Source organism: Hippopotamus amphibius, chromosome 8, assembly GCF_030028045.1.
Source record: "Hippopotamus amphibius kiboko isolate mHipAmp2 chromosome 8, mHipAmp2.hap2, whole genome shotgun sequence".
NCBI lineage: Eukaryota > Metazoa > Chordata > Mammalia > Artiodactyla > Hippopotamidae > Hippopotamus > Hippopotamus amphibius.
In genome coordinates this window covers 97408303-97435482 of record NC_080193.1, presented here as the reverse complement: position 1 = coordinate 97435482, position 27180 = coordinate 97408303, and the positions used below count along the sequence as shown (strand labels likewise).

General features: G+C 42.4%; 1 protein-coding gene across 1 annotated transcript; it reads right to left on the bottom strand.

The window, feature by feature from the left end:
• Positions 1-1462: 1462 nt before the first annotated feature.
• On the bottom strand, positions 1463-18110 carry C8H2orf80 (chromosome 8 C2orf80 homolog). Its single transcript, XM_057746502.1, has 8 exons — positions 18026-18110; positions 13832-13898; positions 12095-12176; positions 10160-10242; positions 8399-8486; positions 7944-8015; positions 1816-1903; positions 1463-1549 (listed from the first exon to the last, which is right to left on the bottom strand). Exons 1-8 carry the CDS (start codon positions 18108-18110, stop codon positions 1494-1496), a joined length of 621 nt encoding a protein of 206 aa, XP_057602485.1. The 3' UTR covers positions 1463-1493.
• Between the last annotated feature and the right edge of the window lie 9070 nt (positions 18111-27180).

Below are 27180 nucleotides of genomic sequence, written 5' to 3'. Positions count from 1 at the left end.
TTTACTATAAACATGTATTATTATCATAGTTGAAAAACTACTTTAGAAAGTACATTAGGGCTTCCCTGGTGGTGCAGTGATTAAGAATCTGCCTGCCAATACAGGGGACATGGGTTCGAGCCATGGTCCGGGAAGATCACACATGCCACGGAGCGGCTAAGCCCGTGCACCACAACTAATGAGCCTGTGCTCTAGAGCCTGTGAGCCATAACTATTGAGCCCATGTGCCACAACTACTGAAGGCTGAGTGCCTGGAGCTCGTGCTCTGAAACAAGAGAAGCCACCACCATAAGAAGACTGCGCACTGAAATGAAGGGTAGCCCCTGCTCTTTGCAACTACAGAAAGTCCGTACGCAGCAATGGAGACCCAACGCAGCCAATAAAAATTAATTAATTAATTAATTAATTAATTAAGAAAAAACCACTAGTGGTATTATTAAAAAAATACATTACCCAAAGGTTGGAAGAGATGCTTAAAGTACACAAATAATAAAACATGAAAAACCCTCACGAGTGTGGTTTCTGCTGTTTGATTGTCAAGAAGAGGCCTTACAGGAAGGATTCATCTCAGGATCTGGTCCTACTGCAAAATGAGCACTTATTCTTTTGACCCTCCTGGGCTTGCAAGCATCGATTAGCCTATGGAAATGTCTGGTCCCTAGAAACAAGCCTCTCAATCAGTATGGGAAGGGCACAGTGGCTTGAAAGCACTCACCTAAGGACCATTCACTTACTGCCAATTCACTAATCAACAATAATTACTGAATATTACTGCCTGCAAAGCACTTTATATACATGTGGGAAATAATAAGGGAATAAAAGGTCTGCTTCCATTAAGTAGCCAACAGTCTTCAATGGTTATGGAAGAAAATATACAAGGAATGAAATTACATTTTCAAAATACATACCAACAAGTAATCTTGAGAGCTACAATAGATTTTCAGTACATAGGGAGCGTAGATGAGCCTCAGGGGACTATGAATCCCTGTCTCAGGGATCTTTTTTTTCATGATTAAGTTTAAAGTCTAGATTACCAGTATGTGTGTGTGTGTGTGTGCACGCACATGTACATGTATGTTATTTCTGGAGTTATTGTTTTTTAATATTCTGTTGCTCTGTTTTACTTTCTAAAGCTTGCTATCCCCAAACTCACATTTTAAAAATTAACATCATCTTACTTCATTTCAGTGACCGTAAGAGGTAAGTACCATTATTCTTCCCGTTTTGCAGAGGAAGAAAGGTTAAGCACCTTGCCCGAAATCACACAACTGGTACATAGTGCGCTTTAGTTTCAAGCCCAGAGCATCTAACTCCCAAAGGCTAGACTCTTAACCACGATATAAGTAAAGTACTCCCCAGACACCTGGTATCAGTTTTGTTCAGTTTGCATTTTTAGACCTACTTTGTTCTTTGGCTGTGTGTTCGCAGATAAATTTTTTGATGATTTCCATTTTGTGGCATTTGCTTCCCTTGTAGAGCTGCTGGTGGCATCTTTATTCATTGCTCCCCTTCTTAACTTGACACCTAGAGACACATGCAGTCATCGTATCTGTATAAAAACATTTTTTAAAATGAGTCCACCCTCAGTTTTAGACTCTTCCCTTCTAGAGTGCATTGCTTCCATCACCAAAGGGTCTGAGAAATGACTTCCCTGATTTCAATGATGGAGGGAAATCAAGTCATAAATGCTCCTGATTCTTTTAAATTCCACCAGGCAGAAAGATGTTATTATCAAAACAACTTTGACCTTACTTTGTAAGTGAATCTCCTAGTTTTACCTACATTTCTCTAAGCAATGGAAGTAAACAGGCTTACTCTGCTTGCGGGCATATTCTGCAGCTTTGGGTGCTGTTAACATGGCAAAAGGGTGCAAGGAGAGGCGGAAGGGCTGAGCTCGGGGAACCTGAAAAAAGAAAACAGTCCTACTTTTAACAGCTGTGCCCATTTCATGCTGGTTTCAGCACTTGTTTCAGGACTTAGCCTTTCTCCCCAACCCATCATTCTGACACATTACTAGCAGCTGAGGATTATGTTTCATGGGTCACACTGCTTTTTGTTGCCATTCTTTGCCTAGAATGTTCTTTCACAAGACGCTCTTCACATGGTTCCCTTTGCCTAGAATAGCCTTTTCCTCCTCTTCTGCCTAGAGGCTCCTAATTTTCCTTTGAGATGTAGCTCCAATATCACCTTTGCTGAGAAACTGGCCCCGATGTCTCCCCACCTCCCCACTCCCAGGCTGGCATCTAGCCCCCTGCCCCAACCTAAGGCCAAATTACTGACTCACTATGAATGCAAAGCACGTTGTCGCCTAGAACACCCCCAGCGTGTAATAGTTATAACCCACTGAAACTTCCTCCAGGTTGTCTCTTCAATCTATCTTTCACTCATTCAACAAGTTTCCAATGAGCACTACTATCGGCCAGGCCCTGTTTTAGGAGCTGTGCTTGGTAAGACAGACAAGGTTTCTGCCTTTCAGGAGCTGAGAGAGGAATAAAAGACAATAAACTATTAGACAACCAGGGACATCATACATTGTGATGTTTAATCAACTAAACAAGAGAATGTGCTGGCAATTACTGGGCAAGCGCCATGTCAGAGAGAAAGGACAGAAAACTTGGATTGAACAATAAATGAGGTTGTGCTCTCTTCATAGACAGGACAGTTTATAGCCACCACAGCTGGGGCACTTCTAGATTTGACTTCAGCCTTTCATTCAAATGGCAAACATATTTATTGAGAGTTTGTGTCATATTCAGCATCGTAAAGAATTAAACATAAGCATAAATGATGGCGTGTAATCTCAAGAAGCACATAATCTATTTAGAAAAATGACCCTAAAACACAGAAAGTAATTGAAAGGAGGCTTTGTATGTGTGTGGAGCAAGGGCGGCTATGATAACAGCCCAGCAGGATACCACATGCCACGTGTAGGTAAAAGAACCATATGGCTTATGGTTACGTTTGGCGAAGTGTAAGAAAGAGAAAGATGGTTCCTACAGTGTCTTTGATGCATTCCTGCACTTAGAAGACTCAAGGCAGGCTTTTTCACAGAATTCCCTGGCAGTCCAGTGGTTAGGACTCGGCGCTTTCACTGCCATGGCCTGGCTTCAATCCCTTGTCAGGGAACCAAGATCCCACAAACCACACAGCAAGGCCAAAAAAAAAACAAAAAAAAGGACACCAGGCTTTTCATGCTCTGGTTTCCCCATCCACTGCGGAAGAGAGAACCTGGGGATTTTAAAGGTCACTTGCAGCTCACATATTCTATGACTCCTGATAATCTGATGAGTCATGCAAGCAGTTAATGTAGTTTCCTGTGTGGTTTATAAGGAAAATATTTTACAAGTAGGATCACATTGAAATCCTAAACCTAGACTTAATCATATGCTCTTTTTTCACTTCAGAGTTACTTACTGATATCTTCATTGTACCACACAGCTAGCGAGTGACAGAGTTGGGACTGGACACCAGTCTGTTTGCCTCTGAAGAGCTTGCTTTGGACTTTGGATGTAAGTTTGGATGGAGTGGAGTGATGGATGGTCAGACACTGGGGTGTGGAAAGAAGAGATTCTGATGTTCTCCAGTTATCTCCCTTTTTCCTCTTTCTGTTACACAAGTTTTTACTCTCTTTGCCTCCCTTTCCTTTTCCCCTCTTTCTCTGTCAAAGAGAGCTGAAGAATATTTTTATTGCCTGCTTTATTTGTTGAAGGAGGACGTATGCTCCTTTTTCTTTAGTTTAAAATTGAGTAGGACCTCTTAAATTTATGTGAAGCTAGCTGCAAATAACCCTCACTTGTGTGAGGTTCTCAGTTAATTTTTTCCTATGAGTTCAAGTTCCTCAGCAGAAAAATGGCTCTCTGTCAGCAAAACCCAGCTCCCTCTCAAGAGTAGAAGGCTACGCTTATAGAATTGAACAATTCTGGGTCCATGAGGCCTTTCTGTCACCAGGTGGCAGCAAATAGTCCTGGAGAAAGCCATCAAGCTCACACACAGTACCCACGTGGTACTAAGTGGCCAATTCTAGTGGCCAGAAATTCTACATAATCTGATTAGTATTCAACAGGGCTTCAAGCTCTTGCTCGGGAAGGATTTTAGCTGTTGCTTAGGAGACATTTTACGGAAGGAATCAAAGGTTATTCATATACATGCAGCAGTTAGAGAGGAACCTTTGTCAGTAACTATTTTTTTGAGCACCCATACCTCCTTAGGTAAAACCATTTTTTTTGAAATTATGTTAAATCCCAAAGGACTGTTTTAAAATAGCTCTTACAATTTAATCTTTGAAAAGCTACATTTCCATTAAGAGGTCTTACTAATTCTTTATTTAAGATGTGGAGGGGGTGCCTGAGTACAGATCTGTAGCCACAAGAGAAAGGCCTGAGCTGGCATCCTTGAGGCAGGGAGGAGTTTGTGAGGTCCAAGTGGGTAGATGATCCTCAGATGCTTATATTTGTAGCTGAATTCATATCATATGCTTTGTGATAATTTGTTATCTAAAATAGGCAAAGTTTAAAAAAAATAGGCATAGTTTATACTGTATTAATAATACAATAGATGCTTGATGAGCTATTTAATACTTGAATGTTTAGAGAAGTGGTAGTTAACTATCTGTGATTTTGCCTCTTAGGGGACACTTGGCAACACTGAAAGACGTTTTCAGTTGTCATATCAGGGGGCAGGCATGGGAAGCTATTGGCATCTAATGGGTAGAGGCCAGGGATGTTGCTAAACATCCCACAATGCGCTAGGCAGATCTGACTCCACCCCGCACACACACAACAAAGAATTATCTGTTCCAAAATGTTGAGAAACCCTGATTTAGAGGAATATAGAGGAAATGAGATACACCCCCTTCTCCCTGAGTACCAGAAGCTTAATCATAGCTATTGCTTTGAGGTTACCATGTGCCAGCCACTAAGGGCTTTACTCGCATAATTCACCTCATTTTCCACAGCAACCCCATCTTTCGGTCTCTGTTTTTACAAATGAAATCGAGGCTGATAGACTTTAGAAGACTTGCCTGGGATTGTTCTGCTTGTAGCTAGTAGAGCTGGGGTTCGAACCCAGGCTACCCGGCTTTAGAATCCTCATGCGAACCCTTACACACATGACCTTTCATGTACAGGACACGTGTATCCTGTAACAATAAACACACTCCGGTCTTGGAAGGAGAGCCCCTGAAACCGAGTCCCCCTAAAACCGAGTTCCTCCGCTGAGTTTATGATGAACCTCTCGGTCCAAAACATTATTCTGTTTCTTGTCCAACACCTGTTCCCCTCAAGATTGAGGCACATCAAAGGGAAGGGGGGATTGACACCAAGCAGGACCCTGTGGAGCTCTCCCCGGCACCAAAGCCTTTCCACATTCCCCATTTCTTGTTTGTAGAAAAAAAGCATCAGGCATTCCCCGAGTTCAAGGGTCAAGATGCAAGCAGCTGCTAATTAGGGCGGTGACTGAACACAGAAAGAAACATTACTGCAGCGATGGTGGCTGGTCCGCGTTCCTCCTCAGGGGGTGTGCATGACAATCTGATTTATACCTCGGAGTCCTTCTGTAGGAGCTAAGGCCCCCACCCAGGTGGAGGAGGCCACTTCAGGCTGAGCACAGGCACATGGACCCCAGACGCTGAAACCAGAAGGCTGATGATTGAGATCCTAGAACACCACCCAGTTACCTCACCGCCAACCAATCGCTGGAGGGTTACGTACCCTGCATCCCTCCCCCCAAATTTTGCCTATAAACATTTCTTCCCTGAGACTCATCAGGGAGTTCAGGTCTTTTGAGCCCAAGTTGCCCCGTTTACCTTGCTCGGCCCTGCGATAAACCTTTCTCTGCTCCAAACTTCGACGTTTTGGTTGTTTGGTCTCACGGTGCAACAAGCACATGAACTTGAGTTTCAACCAGACCCCCTTTCTGAGGATATGATTTATTTCCCATCAGAGCTGGTTATTACATAGTCTATCTGTACATCTGGGCTTTTTGTTATTGGTAACTGATTGTGAAGACAGAGACTGTGAAGAGAGAGAAGGTGCTGAGTAAAGGCTCTTTAATGAATAAGTGAAAGGCCAGGTGGATGGATAGAGATTGGCCAGCACACTCTAAACAGTGTGGCTTCCTCTTCTGGTCCCTTTAATGGACCAGGCTCAACTGAGCTACTGGGACACCCATAGGTTTTTTTGTTGTTGTTGTTTATTTATTTTTATTTATTTTTAACTTTTTTATTTTTTTATTTTTTACAATAAACTGCATATATATTTAGAGTGTACAATTTGGTATCCCAATCTCCCAATTCATTCTGGGACACCCATGTTTACAAGGAAGTTGCACCCATCTTGAAGGATAACCCGGCTGAGACTGGAGGGCTTCCCAGTGCCCTTCCCTCCAGGTTGTGATTTCCTGTATTTTCTCTCTGGCCCATTGAGTTGAGACCTCCCGCAGGCACAGAAGATGAAGAGGAGAAGACACAATGCCTGAAACAGAGGAGGTCGGGCTCAGATGTTTATGTGTATGTGTTGGATGGGGTAGTTTGAGGAAAGGGGAGAAGAGGGCAGCCTGGAAGGGAGAAAGCTGCAGAAGAAACAAACAGGAATGAAGCAGTAGGTTTTGGTTGGCTCTCCAAGAACACAAAAAAGCTGGGCTTTCTTTGAAAGCCGAGAACAGCTTGGTCTCTGAGGAGAATCGGGCCTGGGGTGGCTTATACGTCAACCAAGGTCAGTTCCAATATAAGATATAAGATCCATCCTGTCTGACTTGGTCATCCTTGTATTCCCTGCACCTACAACTATATTGAATGAATGAGTGAGTGAGTGAATGAATGGATAGAGCTGAAACCAGAGTGATCAGAGAAGAGGTGCTGATTTCCTCTGTAATCAAGGGAACTTGAGTCTCAGGACCAGGCCAGCTTACATACGGATTAAGGTGAGAGCACCATTGGATTCAGTTACAACACTGAGTAAATGCTTGACTCCTAAGCTGGACCTGGTAGACTCGTGACTTTATAGGATCCTACTGTTTGCAATGTGCTCTGCAGGTAAGAGAACAAAGGATGCAGGCGTTGCTGTGGCCGTAGCCCTGCCGCTGTCCTGGCCTCCCTTCCAAATCCTGGTTGGGACATCAAAACAACTGTGTGAGCAGAAGACTTCGTGTGAGGGTTGGGTTCTCCCTGCTTCCCTCCTTGGCTCCCTCCCAGTGCCCACCCCATCCGCCCTTTCTTCTTCCCTTTTCTAGAGGTATCTAAAGGCAAAGGGATCAGTAGTTTACCTCTAAATAGAAGCCCATATTTTAAATGTTTACTAAATGTTCATACATTCATAAATAGCAAAACCTGAACCGACAGTAAAGACATTCAGAATACTCTGGTTTTTTGTTTACTTGTTTGTGTGTTTGTCTGTTTTTAAAGAGCAGTATATGGAAGCCCAAAGAGGGAAAGGGACCCAGTCAGAACTCAACCTGGGTCTCTGGACTCTTGAGTTGAGTGCTTCCACTGGACTGACTTCCAAGTAGTCCTCTGGGAAGGAGAAATGTGGCAGCAGTAAACTAGATACTTTCTCATGAGAATGAAAACTGTAGATGTTTTCCTAGTTCTAGAGGTTATAGTCCATAATACAAGAGGAGCACCTGGATTTAGCAGATCCACAGTGTGCAGAGTGTGAGTGAGAAATCCTGTTAATCAGAGACGGAGGCAGAAGCTATACTCTAAACCTGGTGCTGTGTGGGCTGCCTCTGTTCAGCCTTACGTAAAATGCATTTGCTATTATGAATATAGTCCTCTATGCAATGAAAGCATCTTACATTTATTACTCAAGTAAGATATGGCTACAACCAGTTTTGTACATTTTGATATGGAGCTGTTATTTCATGCCTGAAAATGCAATATTTATAAAATAAAGAAATTCAGTTCTCTCTAAAAATCCCTTATATTGATAGTCTCAGGTCATCCCTACCTTGGTAGCACCTGGATTGGCAGAAGAACCAGCCCCATAAATTTTAAAGACTTCCTCAATTGAGATACTGTTCTGTTAAACAACAAAATAATAACAAAAATGTATTATCATATCATGGCTTTTCTTTTATTATAAAACAAAGCTATTATAGCTCTGATACATCCAGTACCAGACCTGGAGACCATGGACATCAGATAAATAACTTCTAAATAAATGGATAAATCAGAGTATCCTAATACCAATTATTTATATGTTATTTTGCCCCTTAAATAAATGTTTTCACAATACAATATAGAAATCAGTCTTTTTATTAATCTTTAGAAATAATTTTAATACTACTAAATTCTACATATTTAGAAACATTGGTTGAAAAACAAAATATGTATTCATTCATATAAAAATGCACATTGTAGATTCAAAATCTCCATACATGCAAATAATATTCATTTCCTTACCATTAAGATTCCAGCATAAGATGATAAAATCATTGCTTCTCGTTCTCTGTGGTTTGGATATATAGGTCTACCCCGAAATGACATTTTCCTAAGGGGGAATATGAGTAAATAAGAATGGAGGGCTTATTCTTGTTCTTTCTGACAGCTGCTAAGGTTGTGACAATAATAATAAGTTATAAGTAATCGCCAATGTCTGTGTGCTATGCACTTATTCACAAAGTTGATATGATTAATCCATCATCTGCAAAGTATACACTCTGAATTTTGAATCTTCCAACAGTGGTGACGAATTTGCCCTCATCTATCCACGTTTCCGCAGCTATCAAACTGGGGCAGACAGGCCACTATGGTGGACAACTGTGGTTCTGCTAACCTATATCCGTTCCCCTTCTTGTGGCAATTTGCTCGGGGATAACTGCCTTACTGCCCTGTAAGCCTATAAGCTTCTAGGGACGCTGACGACACCTCTAGAGTCCAAGGATGGAAAATACGCTGTGGCCTAAGCTAGCTAGCACCCCCAGATAAGTCAGAACAAACAGAGCCGTTGAGACACAATTCTGTAATTTTTTAAAAATCCATTCTCCGGGGTGGGGTGGGGGGGAAAGGGGAAGCTGGGACGAAGTGAGAGACTAGCACTGACATATATATACACTACCAAATGTAAAATAGATAGCTAGTGGTAAGTTCCTGCATAACATAGGGAGATAAACTCGATGATGGGTGATGACTTAGAGGGCCAGGACAGGGAGGGTAGGAGGGACTCATGGGAGGGAGGGGATATGGGGATATATGTATAAATACAGCTGATTCACTTTGATGTACCTCAAAAACTGGCACAACAGTGTAAAGTAATTATATTCCAATAAAGAGCTTAAAAAAAAAATCCATTCTCCCCTGGCCTGAATGTTGTAATAAAGTGGGCTGAAACTAGGAATAGCGCCCACCCGGAGGAAGTAGCCAAGAGGTAGAAACTGATGACCTGGTTCGAGTTTTGAATTAAGCCATGCCTAATGTGGACCTACTCTGGACTTTCCAGATACAGAGGCACTAAACCTCCTCCCTCTCTCCTTTTTTATTTTTTATTTTTTTATTTTTTATTTTTATTTTTTTTGCTTAAGTCTGTTCAAACTGGATTTTCTGCTTATTATAACTAAATGCTTATACAACCATTCAGCACCAGGTGCGTGTACTAAAGCCACAGAGCAGAAAAAACAACTGGCCTCTGAAACAAGCAACTCAATCCTGGCCTCATTAGTTTCATTTTCTTTCCACCTCAGCGGGTCTGCCTGGCACACCTGGGAGAAGATGCCAATAATCCTGGCAAAGATTCAAACAGTGGAGATTTCAGCGGCTCAGAGCAGGTACACATCTGGTTAAACGTTTAAGTTGTGTTTGATAGTCCTTAGGAAAAAATTGCAGCCTTACCCACAGAACTGATCACACACACAAAAAAAATCAAGGCACGTACACAATAAAGCACAGTTGTGCTTCTAAGGCAGAACATTCTATGTGAGAAAGACCTGCATCTGACAGAAAGCAATTCACAGAGATGCAAAATATGTAGGCATGTGTATGACTTCCTCGAATAGACAAATTGATGATTGTGATGTTTCTTCAGGTTTCTAACTGGAGAGGGATACTCACCCTGTAGTATTTTCAAATCAGAGTGCCTCGTGGTGAACTTCCTCTGTCATTCCTCATAGTTAAAAAACAAAAAACAAAAAACAAAAAACCAGCAGAAACAAAAGCTATACAACTTACACTTTCTCCCACTCCAACCAAGTTAAGTCTTCTGAGTGATCCAGCCATTGCAAAGCAACATTGATGGCCAAGTCGTAGTGTGCCTGGAAGCAGGAAGCACACAGAGCAGAGGGACGGGCTGAGACGCTGGCCGAAGCATGTCCTGGACACAATGACAACGGAACTGCTAAGCCTATTCTATCTACCCTTCTGTCCTCTCTGCAAAGGTGAGGATCACCAGCTGTGTCCAGTAACCTGATGCTCAGACAGAAATAACTAGTATTCTTCAGGCATTACATTTACCTCCCACTAGAGCAGTGTGTGTGTGTGTGTGTGTGTGTGTGTGTGTGTGTGTCCGCACGTGCGCGCGCATGCCAGAAAAGAAAAGATAGATTCGTGGAATACTAAACTGGGAACCAGGGAATCTGGGTTCAGATCTAGGTTTTGCCAACAATGCATGGTACTATATCCTTGGGTGAGTAATTACTGTTCTCTGGGCCTCAGTTTCCTTGAATTTTAAAATAGAAAAAGGGGAAGGTAGAGGAAGAGGGACATAGAGAACAATTTCTAACTCTGGAATATCAGAAATGCACTCCCAGGGTCACAGGGGAGGTGGTGTGTCCATCTGAGGAGCTGGGGAATCCTGGAGGCTTCAGAGAGGAGGCCTCAGTGGAGCTGGGGCTTTGGGGATGAGGAGACTTCCTATAGGTGGAGAAGGACCTCCCAGGTGGAGGGTCCAGCAGAAGAAGAGAACTGGAGGTAGACCGGTTAAGTGACTTGCTAAGAGTCTTACATGAGGTAAAAAGCTGAGCACCAATTCTATGTTCATTCCTATCTCACTGACCACATTTTCCTGATAATTTCTAAGATATTTGCCATTTATCTGTCAAAACATTCCTTCTCTCTTCCCCACCCCCAACCCCAGGAAAAGGAAAGTCAGTTTTGTTTTTGCGTTTGTAGATGGGTTCCAAGGTTCTATGTAACATTCTGTAAACAATGTGATTATAGCAATGTAATTTTTTCTTTCAGAGACTGAACCAAAGTGAAAAGAGGAAGGAAGGGAGGGAGGGAGGGAGGAAGGAAGGAGGGAGGGAGGCAGGGAGGGAGAAAGGACTGGGATCACTTGTTGAAACCTAATCCAAAGACGGATGCCTGGACCAGCAGCACTGGCATCACCTGTTTCCTCATTAGAAATGCAAATTTCCAGCCCCACCCCAGACCTTCTGAATCAAAACGGTCTTGTAATAAGATCTCATTAAAGTTTGAGAAGCACTTATCTAATTGATTTAATTTCTCCATTTAATACCTGCAGAGAAGTAGTTTAGAACACCAAGCCTTAACTGCTCATTCAGCTCCAGGGAAATCAGGCAGGGAAAGGGAGGGGGTGGGGTGGGGGAGAGACAGGTGATCCCTTCTTCCTCATTAGTGCAAGAATAGTAAATGGGTAGCATAAAAATCTGAGGGTTTATTAATCTCTTTTGCATTACATCTTTGCACAGCTTCCTTAATTTATGTGACGTGAACTTTGATTACATAGCAAGAATCTGAGTTTCAACATGTATAATAACAAAGGATTTTAGGATTATTCAATTATTTGGTTTTCTCCATAAATGGTAAAAAAAATATTGTATTTGAGAACTACACGATAGTTAATCTTGTCAAAAAGCTTTTAATATCATGTCTGTTACATTTAATTTTGTACTCATTTTGCTTTTAAATCTTGTCTCTCCTAATAGTAAATAAATAGCAAAAGTCTCATGACTTTAATTTTCTCTTTCTTCTTGCTTTCAGTTTAATGAGTTGAAAAGACCACATGGACAATCCTAGGATGAGAAGATGAGGGAGAGGACATTCTAATCAAAATTCGCCTCGTTTATAATAGACATTAGATCCTTGTTCTTCCCCATAATACACGTATGACACAGATGTGACTTGCGGCAGCGTGACTTTCTTTACCATATCATCTAGAAAGGTGAGTTGCCTTCTTCCTTTTGGGTCAAATTCATTTTCCCGAAGTCTGATGCCAATATAATCTCCCCTTAAAAGCAAGAGAGCAGGATTGAACCAGTGGGAATGACATGGGAGCGCGGTCTGCAGAAGATTCCTTCCAATCCCTCCCTCCTCCACCAAATACAAGAGAAGTCACCGATGGCTCTGGTAGCTGAGTTAATATTCATTTTGATGTAAACAGCCATTCTGCAACCCTGCAGGTTTAAAGGGTCTAACCATAATGAACAAATCACAGTTATTGTAAAGTTAAACTCATATAGAACCAAATTTCTGGGAAAGCAGGGAGTATGACAAATCCCAGAGGCAGAACAGATTTTACAAAACTGAAAGGACTGAGACCCACTGTTTAAAATAATGATTCCCTTGCTGCCTTGCTGAATTCAGGCAGAATGTCCAAAGGTGATGACTTCCACATATATGATGTTCTGTACAGCCATGTTCTTTTGCCCGAAGGTTTTTTTCCCCGTTAGAATGCAAATGCCCTTAGGAGGTTATGCATAAAAACATTTTAGTGATTCAACTTTAGTGTATCCTTATCAGATCCTTTCCTAACAGATTTTTAATAAGGGGAGGGTAGAATAAGGGCCCTGGGAGGTGAATAGAAAGGGGTGCTACCCTGGGAAAGTCTGGAAGAGGGACTAGAGGTAGGAAAAAGGACTCTGGGGTCTCCAAGGTCTATCTCACATATATATAAGGACAGTTCTGTTTGTCAAGGTCTTTACCAAACACTTTGGGCAACTTCCTGTGCTGGGGATAAATCTGCTTTTGGGTTCTAAAAGGCCTTCTTCTAAGTCATTAAGCTATTCTAGATTGATAAAAATTCTTGAAGTTTTGCCTTGTAATTCCAAGACACTTTATTTAAAGTAGCCTAAATGGATTCTTTGAATAAAATTAAACTATATATATATAAAATTATATCAATTTTGAAATTCCAGTTCTTTGGATGAGATATGCAGAGGAATTGTCATTCCTAATTATGGTTTGTTCTTTATTATGTTGACCTCCAAACACATACATGTAAACATGTGTGAATTCATACATAGTTCATTGCAGCATTTCTTAAGGACTTGTTAAAAGATAATTATCTATGCCATGGAGCAGCTAAGCCTGTGCGCCACAACTATTGAGCCTGTGCTCTAGAGCTCGTGCGCCACAACTATTGAGCCCGTGTGCCACAACTATTGAAGTCCACGCACCTAGAGCCCGTGCTCCACAGCAAGAGAAGCCATTACAATGAGGAGCCCATGCACCACAATGCAGAGCAGCCCCCACTCTCAGCAACTAGAGAAAGCCCATGTGCAGCAACAAAGACCCAACGCAGTCAATAAATAAAATTAATTAATTAATTAATTTAAAAAAGATAATTATCTAAGGCAGAGAAAGGACATTTAATGGGGACTATGATAATATCTTTAATAAAAGGGTATTATTGTTGTGCCTATAATCATGAAACAGACATAATAACCTTTTTTCCTCTTTTTATATGGTCTGTGATTTTCACCAACCTCTTAACAAAGTACCAAGTCAAAGAAAAGTTACCACAAGGAGAAAAAAATTTTCCATGGGAAAACAATGTTTTTTTTAATATGTTTAAAACAAAGTTCCAATGGCAAAAAATGGAAATAAATTATTTAATCAATAAGACTGAGAATAGAAGAAGCAGAGGCTGCAATTTAAACGTACCCTTGGGTACATTTTTCAGAAATCTCTCCTACATCTTTTACCAGCCGGGTCCTTTCAAAGGCATACCCTGCCCAGCACAGGTTGGGGCTGTGGGTTCAGATCTTAGGCTCTAGAATGGGGATGCCTCAGATGTGCACGTAGCTGGCAGAAACATCCTCCCAAGAGATTCAGTATCCTGCTTTGCACCACATGTGAGGCTCCTTGGACAGGAGACAGAGGCCAGATCACCCGGCTTTCTCCTATAGCACAGGAACAGATTCTTCCTTAGGTTTTTACCACCACACACCCCCCCCACCCCCGCCAATATCCAGACCATCTATGACATAAAACCCACCAAATGCTCAGTGCACAGTAAATGTAAGTTATTCTCAATCAGACTTACAGGAGCTTTTTCATTTCCTTCTTTAGGAGCCTTCTTTCCATGATTAAGGGCTTATCCAGCTGAGCAGGTATCTGCAGCTACACTGCACCTGTTATCCTTTAGAAAGACCCAGCCTCTCTGAGCCTAGAAGCTACAGCAGCAAATCGGAGAGAATTTGAGTTAGGGATGCTATCACTCCTAATACCAGTCATGGAGTCCCAGGCTCTGGAAGGGATCCGAGAGTGTGCAAGCCCCTTATCCAGCAGGTTCCAAGTCAGAAAGCTGTCTGGAGGCCAATACACTGTACCTTAAGTTTATCTGACATCTCTTATTCCTTCCAAGTTTTTCCAATATTCATCATTTATTTTATTCTTGCAATAAACTTACAGGTATCAATAAAATAGACACAGCTCATGTAATCATGGATGAGACTATCTAGACCGAACCAGCCAAACACAGATGGTTTGTGATCTGAATATGTTTGGGTTCTGCGTGCATTCAGCATAGTGACCCTCCATGAATCCACCTGGTTCATGGCTCATGATGGACTTCTCTATAGAACCCACATGCAACTTCCTGTGGCTAGCAGGTCTTGGTAAGAACATGTGGTGATGGCAAAGGGGAGGCCATATCTTCAATTCTCACCCCTACATTGAACCAGAAATTGAAGTTCAGGTGATGGGGTCAAATGGGGCAAGGTCACAAAAAGGAGTTAGTTTTAGAAATCCTCACTATGAATGGAGTGCCCAGGGTGAGATATAAATGGGATATCAACTTTACCTGCAATGTTTTATTTCTTAAAAAAGATTTAAAGCAAATTGTAATGGTTAATTTTATGTGTCAACTTGGCTGGGCCACTGTGCCCAGATATTTGATCAAGCCTTATTCTGATTCTTTTTTTTTTTCTCTCTAGTTGTGGAGATTGGGGGCTACTCTTCATTGCAGTGCATGGGCTTCTCAGTACAGTGGCTTCTCTTGTTGCGGAGCATGGACTCTAGGCGTGTAGGCTTCAGTAGTTGCAGTGCATGGGCTCGGTAGTTGTGGCTCACAGGTTCTAGAGTACAGGCTCAGTAGTTGTGGCACACGGGCTTAGTTGCTCTGAGGCATGTGGGATCTTCCTGGACGAGGGTTCGAACCCATGTCCCCTGCATTGGCAGGCGGATTCTTAACCACTGAGCCACCAGGGTAGTCCCTATTCTATTTCTTTTTGTGAAGGTGTTTTCTGGATGAGATTAACATTTATTTATTTATTTTATTTATTGGCTGTGCTCAGTCTTCGTTGCTGCACACGGGCTTTCTCTAGTTGCTGAGAGCGGGGACTACACTTCATTGTGGTGCGCAGGCTCCTCATTGTAGTGGCTTCTCTTGTTGTGGAGCACGGGCCCTAGGTGTGTGGGCTTCAATAGTTGCGGCACATGGGCTCAATAGTTGTGACTCACGGGCTCTAGAGCACAGGCTCAATAGTTGTGGTGCATGGACTCAGTTGCTCTGTGGCATGTGGAATCTTCCCAGGGCAGGGCTCGAACCCATGTCCCCTGCATTGGCAGGCGGATTCTTTACCTCTGCGCCACCTAAGAAGTCCGAGATTAACAGTTAAATCAGCGGACTTTGAGTAAAGCAGATTACCCTCCATTATGTGGGTGGGCCTCATCTAATCAGTTGAAGGCCTTAAAAGAACAAAGGCTGACCTTTCCTGAGCAAGAAGGAATTCTGCCAGCAAACCACCTTCAGACTTGAATTGCAACTCTTCCCTGAGTCTCCACCCTGCCCGCCTACCCTGTCAGATTTTGGACTGGTCAAGGTACCACAATCACATGAGTCAATTTGGTGATGGCCAACTAATGTTCTATGTATATATACACATCCTGTTGTTTCTGTTTCTCTGGAGAACCCTGACTAATATACATATAAGAAAATTGTTAACATTTGTTAACTCTGGAATGTTAGGTCCATGGATGTTCATTATATTACCCTCTGTACTTTTGAAATTATGCATATTTTTAAATCACTACTCTAAAATGGTTGGAAAAAACTTTATAAACTTTTTTTTAATTGTAGCATATAAACATTAAACTTTATTTGATTCGGCTTGCTGACTATAATTGGAGAGGAAACAGGATGCCACTGATTTAAATAAATTCTTCACCCAATCAATTTAATTATTTTGGACCATTCTTGCTATGGCTACATCTGCTAAAGCCTTGGATGGGGTGTAGAAAAGGGAATAAAGTTGGAGCATTCCATAGGAAATGGATTAACTATAAAGACAGTAATGTGGTGCCCTACAGGAGAGTGAATTGGGAGCAACACTGCAAGCCAGAAATCTTACCTGGTGGCCTAGACAAGGAAAAGTGCTGCACCTGGGGAAGCCAGATGCCAAAATGTGGAGTCCACTCCTCCACTGACTGCTGTGGCCATGACCAAGCCTCATGGTTCTTCTGCACCCCAGTCTCAGGTGTCACCTAAAACGTGATAAGCCTGGTTAACATTACCCAGAGTATCTTTCTCCCTAACGTTCCACAACTTCATAAAGGCTGGTGTGTGTTATCATTTTTCTAATTCAAAAATTTTAAAAATATTCATTGGTAGAACATTTGCCCTACCTCAATTCCTTGACTGGGGTGGGGGAGGGGCACCTCCTTAGCTTAGATACTTTTTTTTTTTTGCTGCGTTGGGTCTTTGTTGCTGTGCTGGGGCTTTCTCTAATTGCAGCGAGTGGGGGCTACTGTTCGTTGCGGTGCACAGGCTTCTCATTGCAGTGGCTTCTCTTGTTGTGGAACGCAGGCTCTAGGCACATGGGCTTCAGTAGTTGCAGCACACGGGGTCAGTAGTTGTGGCATGTGGGCTCTAGAGCACAGGCTCAGTAGTTGTGGCGCATGGGCTTCGTTGCTCTGCGGCATGTGGGATCTTCCCCTACCAGGGATCAAACCCGTGTCTCCTGCATTAGCAGGCGGATTCTTAACCACTGCGCCACCAGGGAGTCCCTAGATGCCTTTTTAAAAAGCAAAAGATTTAGCATTTGCTCTAACCTATTCTTGTTTTGTAATTCTGAGCCAGTCCTTTGAATTTCAGACACATCAGTTATAAAATGTGAGTCTCTTGGTTGTTGGGACAGTTTCCTCTTAGGACATTCTCCCTCCCCCTTACCATTCAATGTGGCATAATATGCAAAGATTTTTTTTTTCTTTTTTGGTCACACCAAGCGGCTTGCACAATCTTAGTTCCCTGACCAGGGAATGAACCCTTACCCTCGGCAGTGAAAGCACAGAGTTCTAACCACTGGACAGCCAGTGAATTCTCATACAGATTTTAAAAATATGAGCATCTTCCATTCCCACAGGGCTGGCGGTTAGGAGACCCTTTGAAACTACCTTGGATGAGAGAATTTTCCTCTCTGTGCTTTTGTGTTTCCTCCTCTGTAAAACAAGCATTGAATGATTAGAGAGGTTTCTGCCAGCTGTCCAGTTCAGTGACTTACATGCATTGAGTAGCAGTGCCTGGATGAAAGAGGACCATTTGCAAAGACTGTTCAGCTTAGATTTGAATTCAGCTAGTCGCCCCTCTTTTCTGTCTATAGAATTTTAATGAAAACAAGATTCTGGCTGGAAATACACATAAAAGAGCTGCTGGAAAGATGTCAGCTGCCTCGTGCATTAGCTGTTTCATAGAAACCAAACCCCCCAGAAGTCACAGCCCCCAATCTCTATAGGAATATCGTGCCCTCAAGAATACCTGTACACTCCCTGCAGGTCCCCGCTCTGCACCCCCACATCTATGGTACACGTCTCTCAGACTGTCTTCTATTAACCAATTCCCCTTTCAGAATCTCTCACCAATCAGAGTGATACCAGTGCTTTTGTTCTCTTTGTGCTTCTGGAGGCGTGCTTGAGCATCCACTGGGCTGGTGCTCACAGACATCCGGAAAATAGATGCTTTCTTTTTTTGGTTGCTAGGAAACAGTGACTGAATGAAAATAGTTTGTTTTTTAAATACACCCACACAGCCTGAAGGGAAAAAGGAGTCATACATTTGGGACAGGAGTAGGATCCTGACCTGGAGTTCACGGATCTTTTTACCTGAGCAGGCTTCGTTTTCCCATCTAAATGATTCATGGAAAGTGGAGACCACGGGAACCGTCCACCTCCCCCTGGGGTCTTTGTAGCGCTTGGCTGCAGACCCAGGAGTCAACTGACCAAGCAAGGATTTCTGGTGGAGCCAGTGAACCTCGGGCTCCCCACACACTTAGGCTGATCCTACTTGACGTGGGGCAGGGAAATCCTGAAGAACCAGCACCGTTTCTCTCCTGATAAGCGGTCTCCCTGCTCACACACTTGCCTTCTCATCTTGACCGCTTCCTCCCTTGCTTAAATCTTGCTGATGATTTCCCATTGCTCTTAGAGTAAGATCTAAACGCCTAACCGTGGCCTGTGAGTGAGTGTCCTCCATGCCCTTGGACAGAGCAGACTTTGTCACTCTGGCCTACCAAGGCCTGGGTGTCTGTTATCTTTACCACTTAACCCTCATTTCTACTCCTCTCCACCACCCACCTCTCGCATTTACCTGGTATCTCAGGTGCTCTATGAGTGACAGTAACGTTTTAGATTTGGATTTTTATAGACTAGTTGTTCACTCCACATTGAATTTATATTGTACTCAGAACACTCCAGGCTTTGTGAGCCTGAAGTTTACACAATTTGGGGACCCTCTTTAAGACAAAGAATGCTAAAATGTGAATACAAGATTGAAAGTTTATTTAAAACTATTAATCACCACAAGTTACACATTTTAAAGAGCTAACAAACACCACAAACGTTAAAAATAAAGAGAAAAATCTCAGTATTAATATTATCTTTATTAAACTCACCAACATACTCTATAATCTTTTTTCTCGTATATTCTTTGATTACCTCTTGACACCTGACAAAGATTTGCTAATAGTTATTTTCTATAGAGAGACTGGAAAGAAAATTGTCTTTCCTTTAAAGTGGATGCTTACAATTTATTTTACATTATAAATAAGGTATTAGAATAAACTAAAAGTTATTTTTCAGTTTATTGACTCCATGTTTGTAATGTCTCTTTTATTACTTTTTCTACAATTTCCTGCTCAAGTGATGCTCCTTCCTCAGGGCAACTCCTGGAACACTTTAGCCTTGACCTTGCTAGGCTTCTTCACCCCTGCCCTCCCTGTCCCCTCAACGCCACCCCCACATCCACCTGCGTCCCCACCCCCACTCCAGTTGAGGTTGACTGAAGCTGGTCCAACGCAGCCAAGTACTCATCGACTTCAGCATTGCCCTCCCCAGCTCTGGTCCTTGGAAACAGAAGTTTTGGGTGCTCAGTGGTCATCATGGACTGCTTGTTGCCAAGACTCAGCATTGGTGGAGGCAATGCCAGCAGTGTGCCTGTCCTGCCGCAATGCCAGGGCCACTCCCTGGGCATGGAGGGTGACCTCTGGCTAGGGCCATGCTGCCTCCTCCTCGCAACCCTCATGGAGGACACATGCAGTCTTGGAATAACCCAGGAAAATGAGAGACCCTCCACCTTGGCTACTTTAGCTTTGGAAGAAAACCCACCTCTTCTTAAACTTCATATTCTCAGGATATTAAAATCAAAACAAAACCACTTTTACACTGCAGTGAGGAAATTCTCTTTTCTCCTTTCTATCCTTGAGGCAGGTGTAAAAATAGTATCCATGTTTTATACATAAGGAAACCAAGGGATGGAAAGGGGAGTAATTTGTTGGAGAAAGTCATTTTATCAGGTCTGACTTTCCAAGCACTGCATCTTCACCAGACATTTTAATGTTTTCTTTAAAATTCCTAAATTGGACTTCCTAGGTGGTGCAGTGGTTAAGAATCTGCCTGCCAATGCAGGCAGCACAGGTTCAATCCCTGCTCCAGGAAGATCCCACATGCTGCGGAGCAACTAAGCCTGTGCACCACAACTATTGAGCCTGTGCTCTAGAGCCCGTGGGCCACAACTGTTGAGCCCATGTGCCGCAACTATTGAAGCCCACATGCCTGGAACCTGTGCTCCTCAACAAGAGAAGCCACCCACTACAATGAGGAGCCCGTGCACCACAATGAAGAGTAGCCCCTGTTCATAGCAACTAGAGAAAGCCCATGTACAGCAATGAAGACCCAATGCAGCCAATAAATTAAATAAATGTATAAAAAAAATTCCTAAAATTCCTAAAATAGTCATGATAGTTGCATATAATATATTGACTTGATACTATGGAAATGGAATTACATTTTCACAGAATGTTGGTATGGATTTTTTATCTTCATCAAAATTTATATTTAAATTGCTAGAGAATAATACTACTGCATAGTATGATAATGGAATAATGACTATGTGATTTGGGGTAAGTTAGTTAACTTCTGCACTTTATTTCTCTCTGCTTTAAAGTGCAGGGAGAATCTACCTCATAGTTTGTTCCAAACATTAGAAAAATTTTTCTATATATAAAATGTATATGTACATATATATTTTTTGACCTGGGTCATTACAGGTCTTTCACAGATGGCAGTTATTAATATCATAATGTCTGTATCTTGCTCCATTGTATTTATTCATCCTTTGCTCTTTAAAAGTACGCTCTTAATGGGTTAATGTTGAATCTCTTCATTTCAGTGGTAACTCCTGCAGTGTAAACATCGTGCTTTCTATCTTCACACTTCACAAATGACTCATAATAATGCCTTGTGCTTATCACGCATTTGCTAAATATTATCTGGCATGGGAAATTTTTTTTATGTTCTGAAGATAATGAGAACTCTGAACACGTTTTTTTTAAGATTTAGTATTTATTTATTTATTTTTGTCTGCATTGGGTCTTCATTGCTGTGCACAGGCTTTCTCTAGTTGTGGCGAGCGGGGGCTACTCTTCGTTGTGGTGCGCAGGCTTCTCATTGCGATGGCTTCTCTTGTTGCAGAGCATGGGCTCTAGGCATGAGGGCTTCAGTAGTTGCAGCATGTGGGCTCAGGAGTTGTGGCTCATGGGCTCTAGAGCACAGGCTCAGTACTTGTGGCCCATGGGCTTCGTTACTCTACGGCATGTGGGATCTTCCCCGACCAGGGATCAAACCTGTGTCCCCTGAATTGGCAGGCGGATTCTTAACGACAGTGCCACCAGGGAAGTCCCTGAACACATTTAACAGATAAAGTGTCTGCTCTCACTTGTAGAAATGTTCTTGCCCTTATTGGTTGAACAATTAGGGATCAGCAGGCGTTGACCAGATGGTAGTGTTTTTAGCATTTGCATTTGGTAGGGGGGATAAACCCACGTACACATATAGTTAGTGTATGGTAAGCCAGCATATGTGAGCACAGCTCACAGGTTTTACATGAAAAAAACAACAACAAAAAAGATGAGTTTTCGTAATACTCTCTGTGAACACAAGAGACCAGACATTGAAGGGTAACAAAGCTATGACTATGCTCACCCCAGGATTTTGACAAGTCTGAGCATATCTGGGCAAGTCTGGAGGACCAGGGATTAGAGAGTTAGAGCAAGATTCTGTTTCCATCAGTGGTTCTCCACATTGGCTGTACTTTAGAATCACCTGAGTTGCTTCTAAAACTGCCCAGAACAATTAAGTCAGAATCTCTGAGAGTAGAACTCAGCCGTCCATATTCTCTATATTTCGCCAGGGCTTCCAATAGGCAGATGAGGTTGGGAACCGCTGACATGTGACAGACCTAGGGGACATCCAAGGTAATGCTCCATTATTGCAGTTACACCAACCTTTAGTCTGAAGGAAAATTTTCTTCACTTTCCAAAAGAGACATGAGGAAGAGATGGACCACTTGGTCTCTGTCATCCTAGATATGAGGCCCAGCACTATGTCAGTCAACTTATTACCAGTCTGAAGATGAAGCTGCTATATGGATAGGGGCAAGCCAAGGAAAACTTGCTGGATATGTGTTTCTGTGCTTTCAAGTTATTATTTTTAAGATAATTCTTATTTTCAAGGTCAGTTTTAGGTGGAGGCTGAGAGTAATTTTAGCCAAAGATGTCCTAAATCTAGCCCCAAACTCATGCCAGGATCCTCAGCGGAAGGGACTGCAGTAGAAGAGTAAATAAAAATAAAAAGCATATTTCCCTTCTGATCCCCATGGGACTTTGGGAGCACAAGTTGGTAGTAGCAATGGTATCAGAGCTTCTGCCATGAAGAGAGACAATATCATCAGCCATGGCAGCAAAACAGGAAGGCATCCTTCACTTCAGATATCAACAGCTTGAACATTAGGCATCAGCAGCTTTGATGCAGGTGTTTTCTGCGTCAAGGAAAGGAAAAAACTTTTCCTCTACCTTCTTATGTTAAATGCCTGAGTCCTACAATTTAAATTGACAAAAGACACATTAACAGGGAAAGAGCATAAGAGTTTTTATTAATATTGATATTTTTATGTGCATAGTGATTCCCTGGAAAGAAGTAATAACCCAAGAAAGTGATTAGGCTTGGGTGCTTTTTTTTTAAATACCATTTTAACAAAGGGTGACAAACTGTCGACAAAGGAAAGGGGCTCTAGCCTTCCAGGGATGATAGATTGTTGGACAGTGACTACAAATATATATGAGGGTAGACAACAGTTGTTTAGTAAGATTTGTTTATGCAGATGCATCTTGGTACCTCCCTGACTTGGGTAATAACAGCTGTTTTCCTCTTCCTGATATAAGAGGGGGACACCTTTCAGGAGAGGGGGACAACGTCAGGAGAGAAATTCATGCCCTGCTTTTAGGCAACAACAGGAGGGCATAGAGCTCTTCCCATGTCTGATTTTTCTCAACTGACTTCAAGTCAAAATAATCCTTATGCCAAAGTGGCATATTTTGGGGTGGCATATTCAGATCCCCTACACCTTGACAGGCACTGTGAGAACAGCAGTGATATTCCCCTTGGTGGTACAAGCTGTCATCTTCCCTGGGGGTAGAGTCACCATTTTAGGCTTAGACAGCAAGAAGAGACATTATTCTAGGAAATTTGGCTGCATTAAACAGAAATGTAATCTGAGCTAATTTACACCAAAAGGCAATTTATTGAAAGGAGACTAAAAAATCCCACAGAATCCAATGGCAGGGGCAGAGCTGGCTGGGCTTGAGGGCTGAAGCTGGGGATGCTGTATTATGGAGAATCAGGAAATGCTTTCTTACAGATCCTTCCTGCTCTTCTCTGGGTGTCTGTTTCACTCCTCTCTCTGTGTGTGTTTCCACACCGGCTTTCTCTTCCCCAGACCCCAAGGCAGAAAAGAGCTGCCTCTGACAGCTCCCAAGTTCACAGGCTTCATCCAGCCACAGGGAGAGATGTTCTCTCCCTCACTCCTTGGCTCTGTTCCAATTCCAAAAGCTCTCTGGAAGATATTACACGGGTCTGTTTGGGTCTGCTACTGGGCCCATCAACTGCAACAGGGAGAAGGTTCTCAAGTTAGGAACACGGGGACCCATTGCAGCCACACAAATAAAAAAGGGAAGGTCAATTCCTAGATAAGGGGTCCTCCTTGGGAATCAATGAACACCACCACCCTATCTACGACAGGAAAGGTGACTGGTGGTTGGTAACCTAGAGACTGAATTTTCAGATCACATGTGAGACCTCTGCTAGCAACTCCTGAGACCGCTTGAGAGGAACTGAAAGGATTCTAAAGTTCCTATCGGGCTGATATAGTCAGAGACTAAGAAACACGGACTTAGACTGACAGTGCCACTTTATTCTTACCCTCTGGCTTGTGTGTGTAGGAGGGAAATATGTATTCAAGAAACATGTGTCCGTCAGATTTCACCCACTATCCTTACCATCATTGCTTGGAAACAACTCCTTTCCCCCCTCACCTTCCTTGAGATCCTGTTATATATCAGCATGTGGCAACAGGCACGATTTTCCCAGCACTGCCTGCAGTAAGCACACTTTCCTTTAACATCTGGCTCTCAGACCATGCTGGACGTACAACGGAAAGACATGGGAGGCAGCATGCTGGTGAAAAATGCACAGACTTTGGAGCCAGAAGTACCCATTAAAAGAAGAAAAAGGCCCTCTTATTTTTGAAGTAATTATAGACTTACCCCCCAAAAAGGTGCAAAACTAGTACAGGGAGTTCCCAATTACCCCTCATCCATCTCGCTCTCTTACGTAACTAGAACAATGACCAAAATCTGGAAATTAATGTTGGTACAATACTGTCAGCTAAACTATAGACGTCATCTCAGTTTCACCAGTTTTTCCACCACTGACTTTTTTCTCTTCCAGGATCCTATTCAGAACCTCACACTGCGTTTAGTTATTTCCCTTTCTTCTCCTCCAATCTGTAATAGTCCCCCAGTTTTCCCTTGTTTTTTGGCTCTTTTGAAGATTGGATATTTTGCAGAATGGACCTCAATTTGGATTTGTCTTGGCTTGGCATCTTTTCTTGTGATTTTGGCAAAAATATCACAAAAATGATGTTGAGTCCTTCTCAGAGCATCACGTCGTGACACCCATGGTGTTGCCGTCTTGTTAATGGTGATGTTCTCCTTGATCACTGGGGTAAGGGGGTGTCTGCCTGGGATTCTCCTCCGTGTGGTTACTGTTCAGGGAGCATTGTAAAGTTGTGGTTAACAAATATTATTGGGAGAGACTTTCAGACTATGCAAACCCTGTTTTTCCTCAAACTTCTGCCCACTAATTTTAGCGTTCATCAATGGGTCCACTGCAACAGTGGGTACCATAGTGTTTACCTAACGGTGATTCTCTATTTGTCTCTTTCTATTTACATTTATCTATGGGAATTCAACTGTAAGAAAGAACTGTCCTGTTTTCCCAATTTATTTATTAATTCCTTCTTTTTGTCAGTGTGAATTCATGGTCATTCATTTGATTCTATGCATTATAGTCCAATACTACTGTTATTCAATTTTTCTCACATTTTTATAGTTTGGCCATTAGGAACTGCTTTGGGTGGGCTCCTGAATCAAAAAGATCTTGTTCTGCATCCGAGGTTGCCATCTGTTAGCTGTGTGGCGTTAAGCCATGCACTAAACCTTTTTAAAGTAATCGTCTGTCCATTGTGTGTAGTGACAGGTACGTGAAGGGTGCGGAGCAGCTTAGACAAATGAGTAAGGAAGGTGGCGCAGGGCTTGTAACAAAAGCTTCATTCAGCAGACTTTAATACGGCCACTCCAGCAAACACCAATGTGTGAAAGATGTTTACTCTAGGAAGGAGCTCTCAGAGCAGAGAATGTGTGCTGAGGGCAAAGGCAGAGTCCTTACTTTCTTAACGTGCTCAGAGATAAAGCCTTCAGAGTTTCTGATTAGAAGAAACTATCTCACTGTCAAGAGCGTGCTGGTGGGTGTTAGGAAACAGGCTGTCATTGAAATACCTTAGTTAAGGATGGGGTTTTTTTTTTCAGTGCTTGGACTAAGTTCTTGAACTTGGGATTTTCCTTTTATTTTATTTTATTTTTTCATTTTTTAAATTTTATTGGCTGCATTGGGTCTTCGTTGCTGCAATCAGGCCTTCTCTAGTTGCGGTGAGCGGGGCCTGCACTCCATTACTGTGCTCGGGCTTCTCATTGCAGTGGCTTCTCTCGTTGTGGAGCCCGGTCTCTAGACTCTCAGACTTCAGTAGTTGTGGCCCACGGGCTTGGTTGCTCCAAAGCATGTGGGATCTTCCTGGAGCAGGGCTCGAACCTGTGTCCCCTGCATTGGTAGGCAGATTCTTAACCACTGTGCCACCAGGGAAGCCCTCCCCTTTTATTTTTATTTATTTATTTTTTTTTTATTATTATTATTTTTTTTCCCCTTTTATTTTTAAAGTAAAACTTAGACAAGAGAGCAATGGTAACTTTTGAGGCATGATTTTTTTTTATTTCTTCTTATTGGATTACTGGATTATTTTCTAAATTGTTTGCTGCTTTTACTGTTGTTTCAAGGAATATATTTGCAAGGTCAGCATTTCAAGATGATTTATCTCCTCAAATTTGCTGAGAAATAAGAGGTCTGGATTAGCTTAACCCTTACCATGCTTCCAAAACTTGGCTTGGAAAAAAATTAAGGTGGAAATATTAGCTGTTGTTTCTTCACTGTTTGCTTTCTGAAGGCAGAGCCTTTGTCCTGTTGGCTTTCATATCCTTTACGAGGACAATCACAGACTAGAACGATACCTGCTGGCAACACCTCTCAGACTGAGAGTGAGAAGAATTTCCATCTTTAAAAGTCTTGTAATATAATAAGAAAAATGGGGAAAAAAAGTCAAAGTAGGTTTATAAAAACCGTAGTATATTTTAACTGTTGAAATTTAATACTGAAAAAACTTTAATTATGATGGAATATAAATGTGCTGTTTACAAGCTAATGATAGGAAGACAAAGCTATGGATCCATGGTGACCTAGAAATAAGGTTCAGGTTTAAAGTTGGTGGATAAAAATTTTTGTTGTTGTTCCTTTCAACCTTGAGTGTGAGTACAATTAGAAATGATGTTGGGACTTCCCTGGTGGCACAGTGGTTGAGAACCCGCCTGCCAATGCAGGGGACACGGGTTCAAGCCCTGGTCTGGGAAGATCCCACATGCCAAGGAGCAACTAAGTCCCTGCGCCACAACTACTGAGCCTGCGTTCCACAACTACTGAAGCCAGCGTGCCTAGAGCCTGTGCTTCGCAACAAGCAAAGCCACCACAGTGAAAGCCCGCACACCACAATGAAGAGTAGCCCCCCTCCCCCTGCTCTCTGCAACTAGAGAAAGCCTGTGCACAGCAACAAAGACTCAACACAGCCAATACATAAATAAATAAACTTATAAAAAAAAAAAGAAAGAAATGATGTCACAAGTGGGGTAAATGTGAAGTGGGGGCTAAATGGACCCCCTGCCCTGATCCTCCACCCTCATCCCCACTCTAAGATAGGTCCCATTTATTAGATACAGGAGCTATTAAGAGACCTTAGAGTAGGAACTGTCGTGTTAAAAATAGTATCCATTATAAGTAAACATGGATACAACATGTAAAAT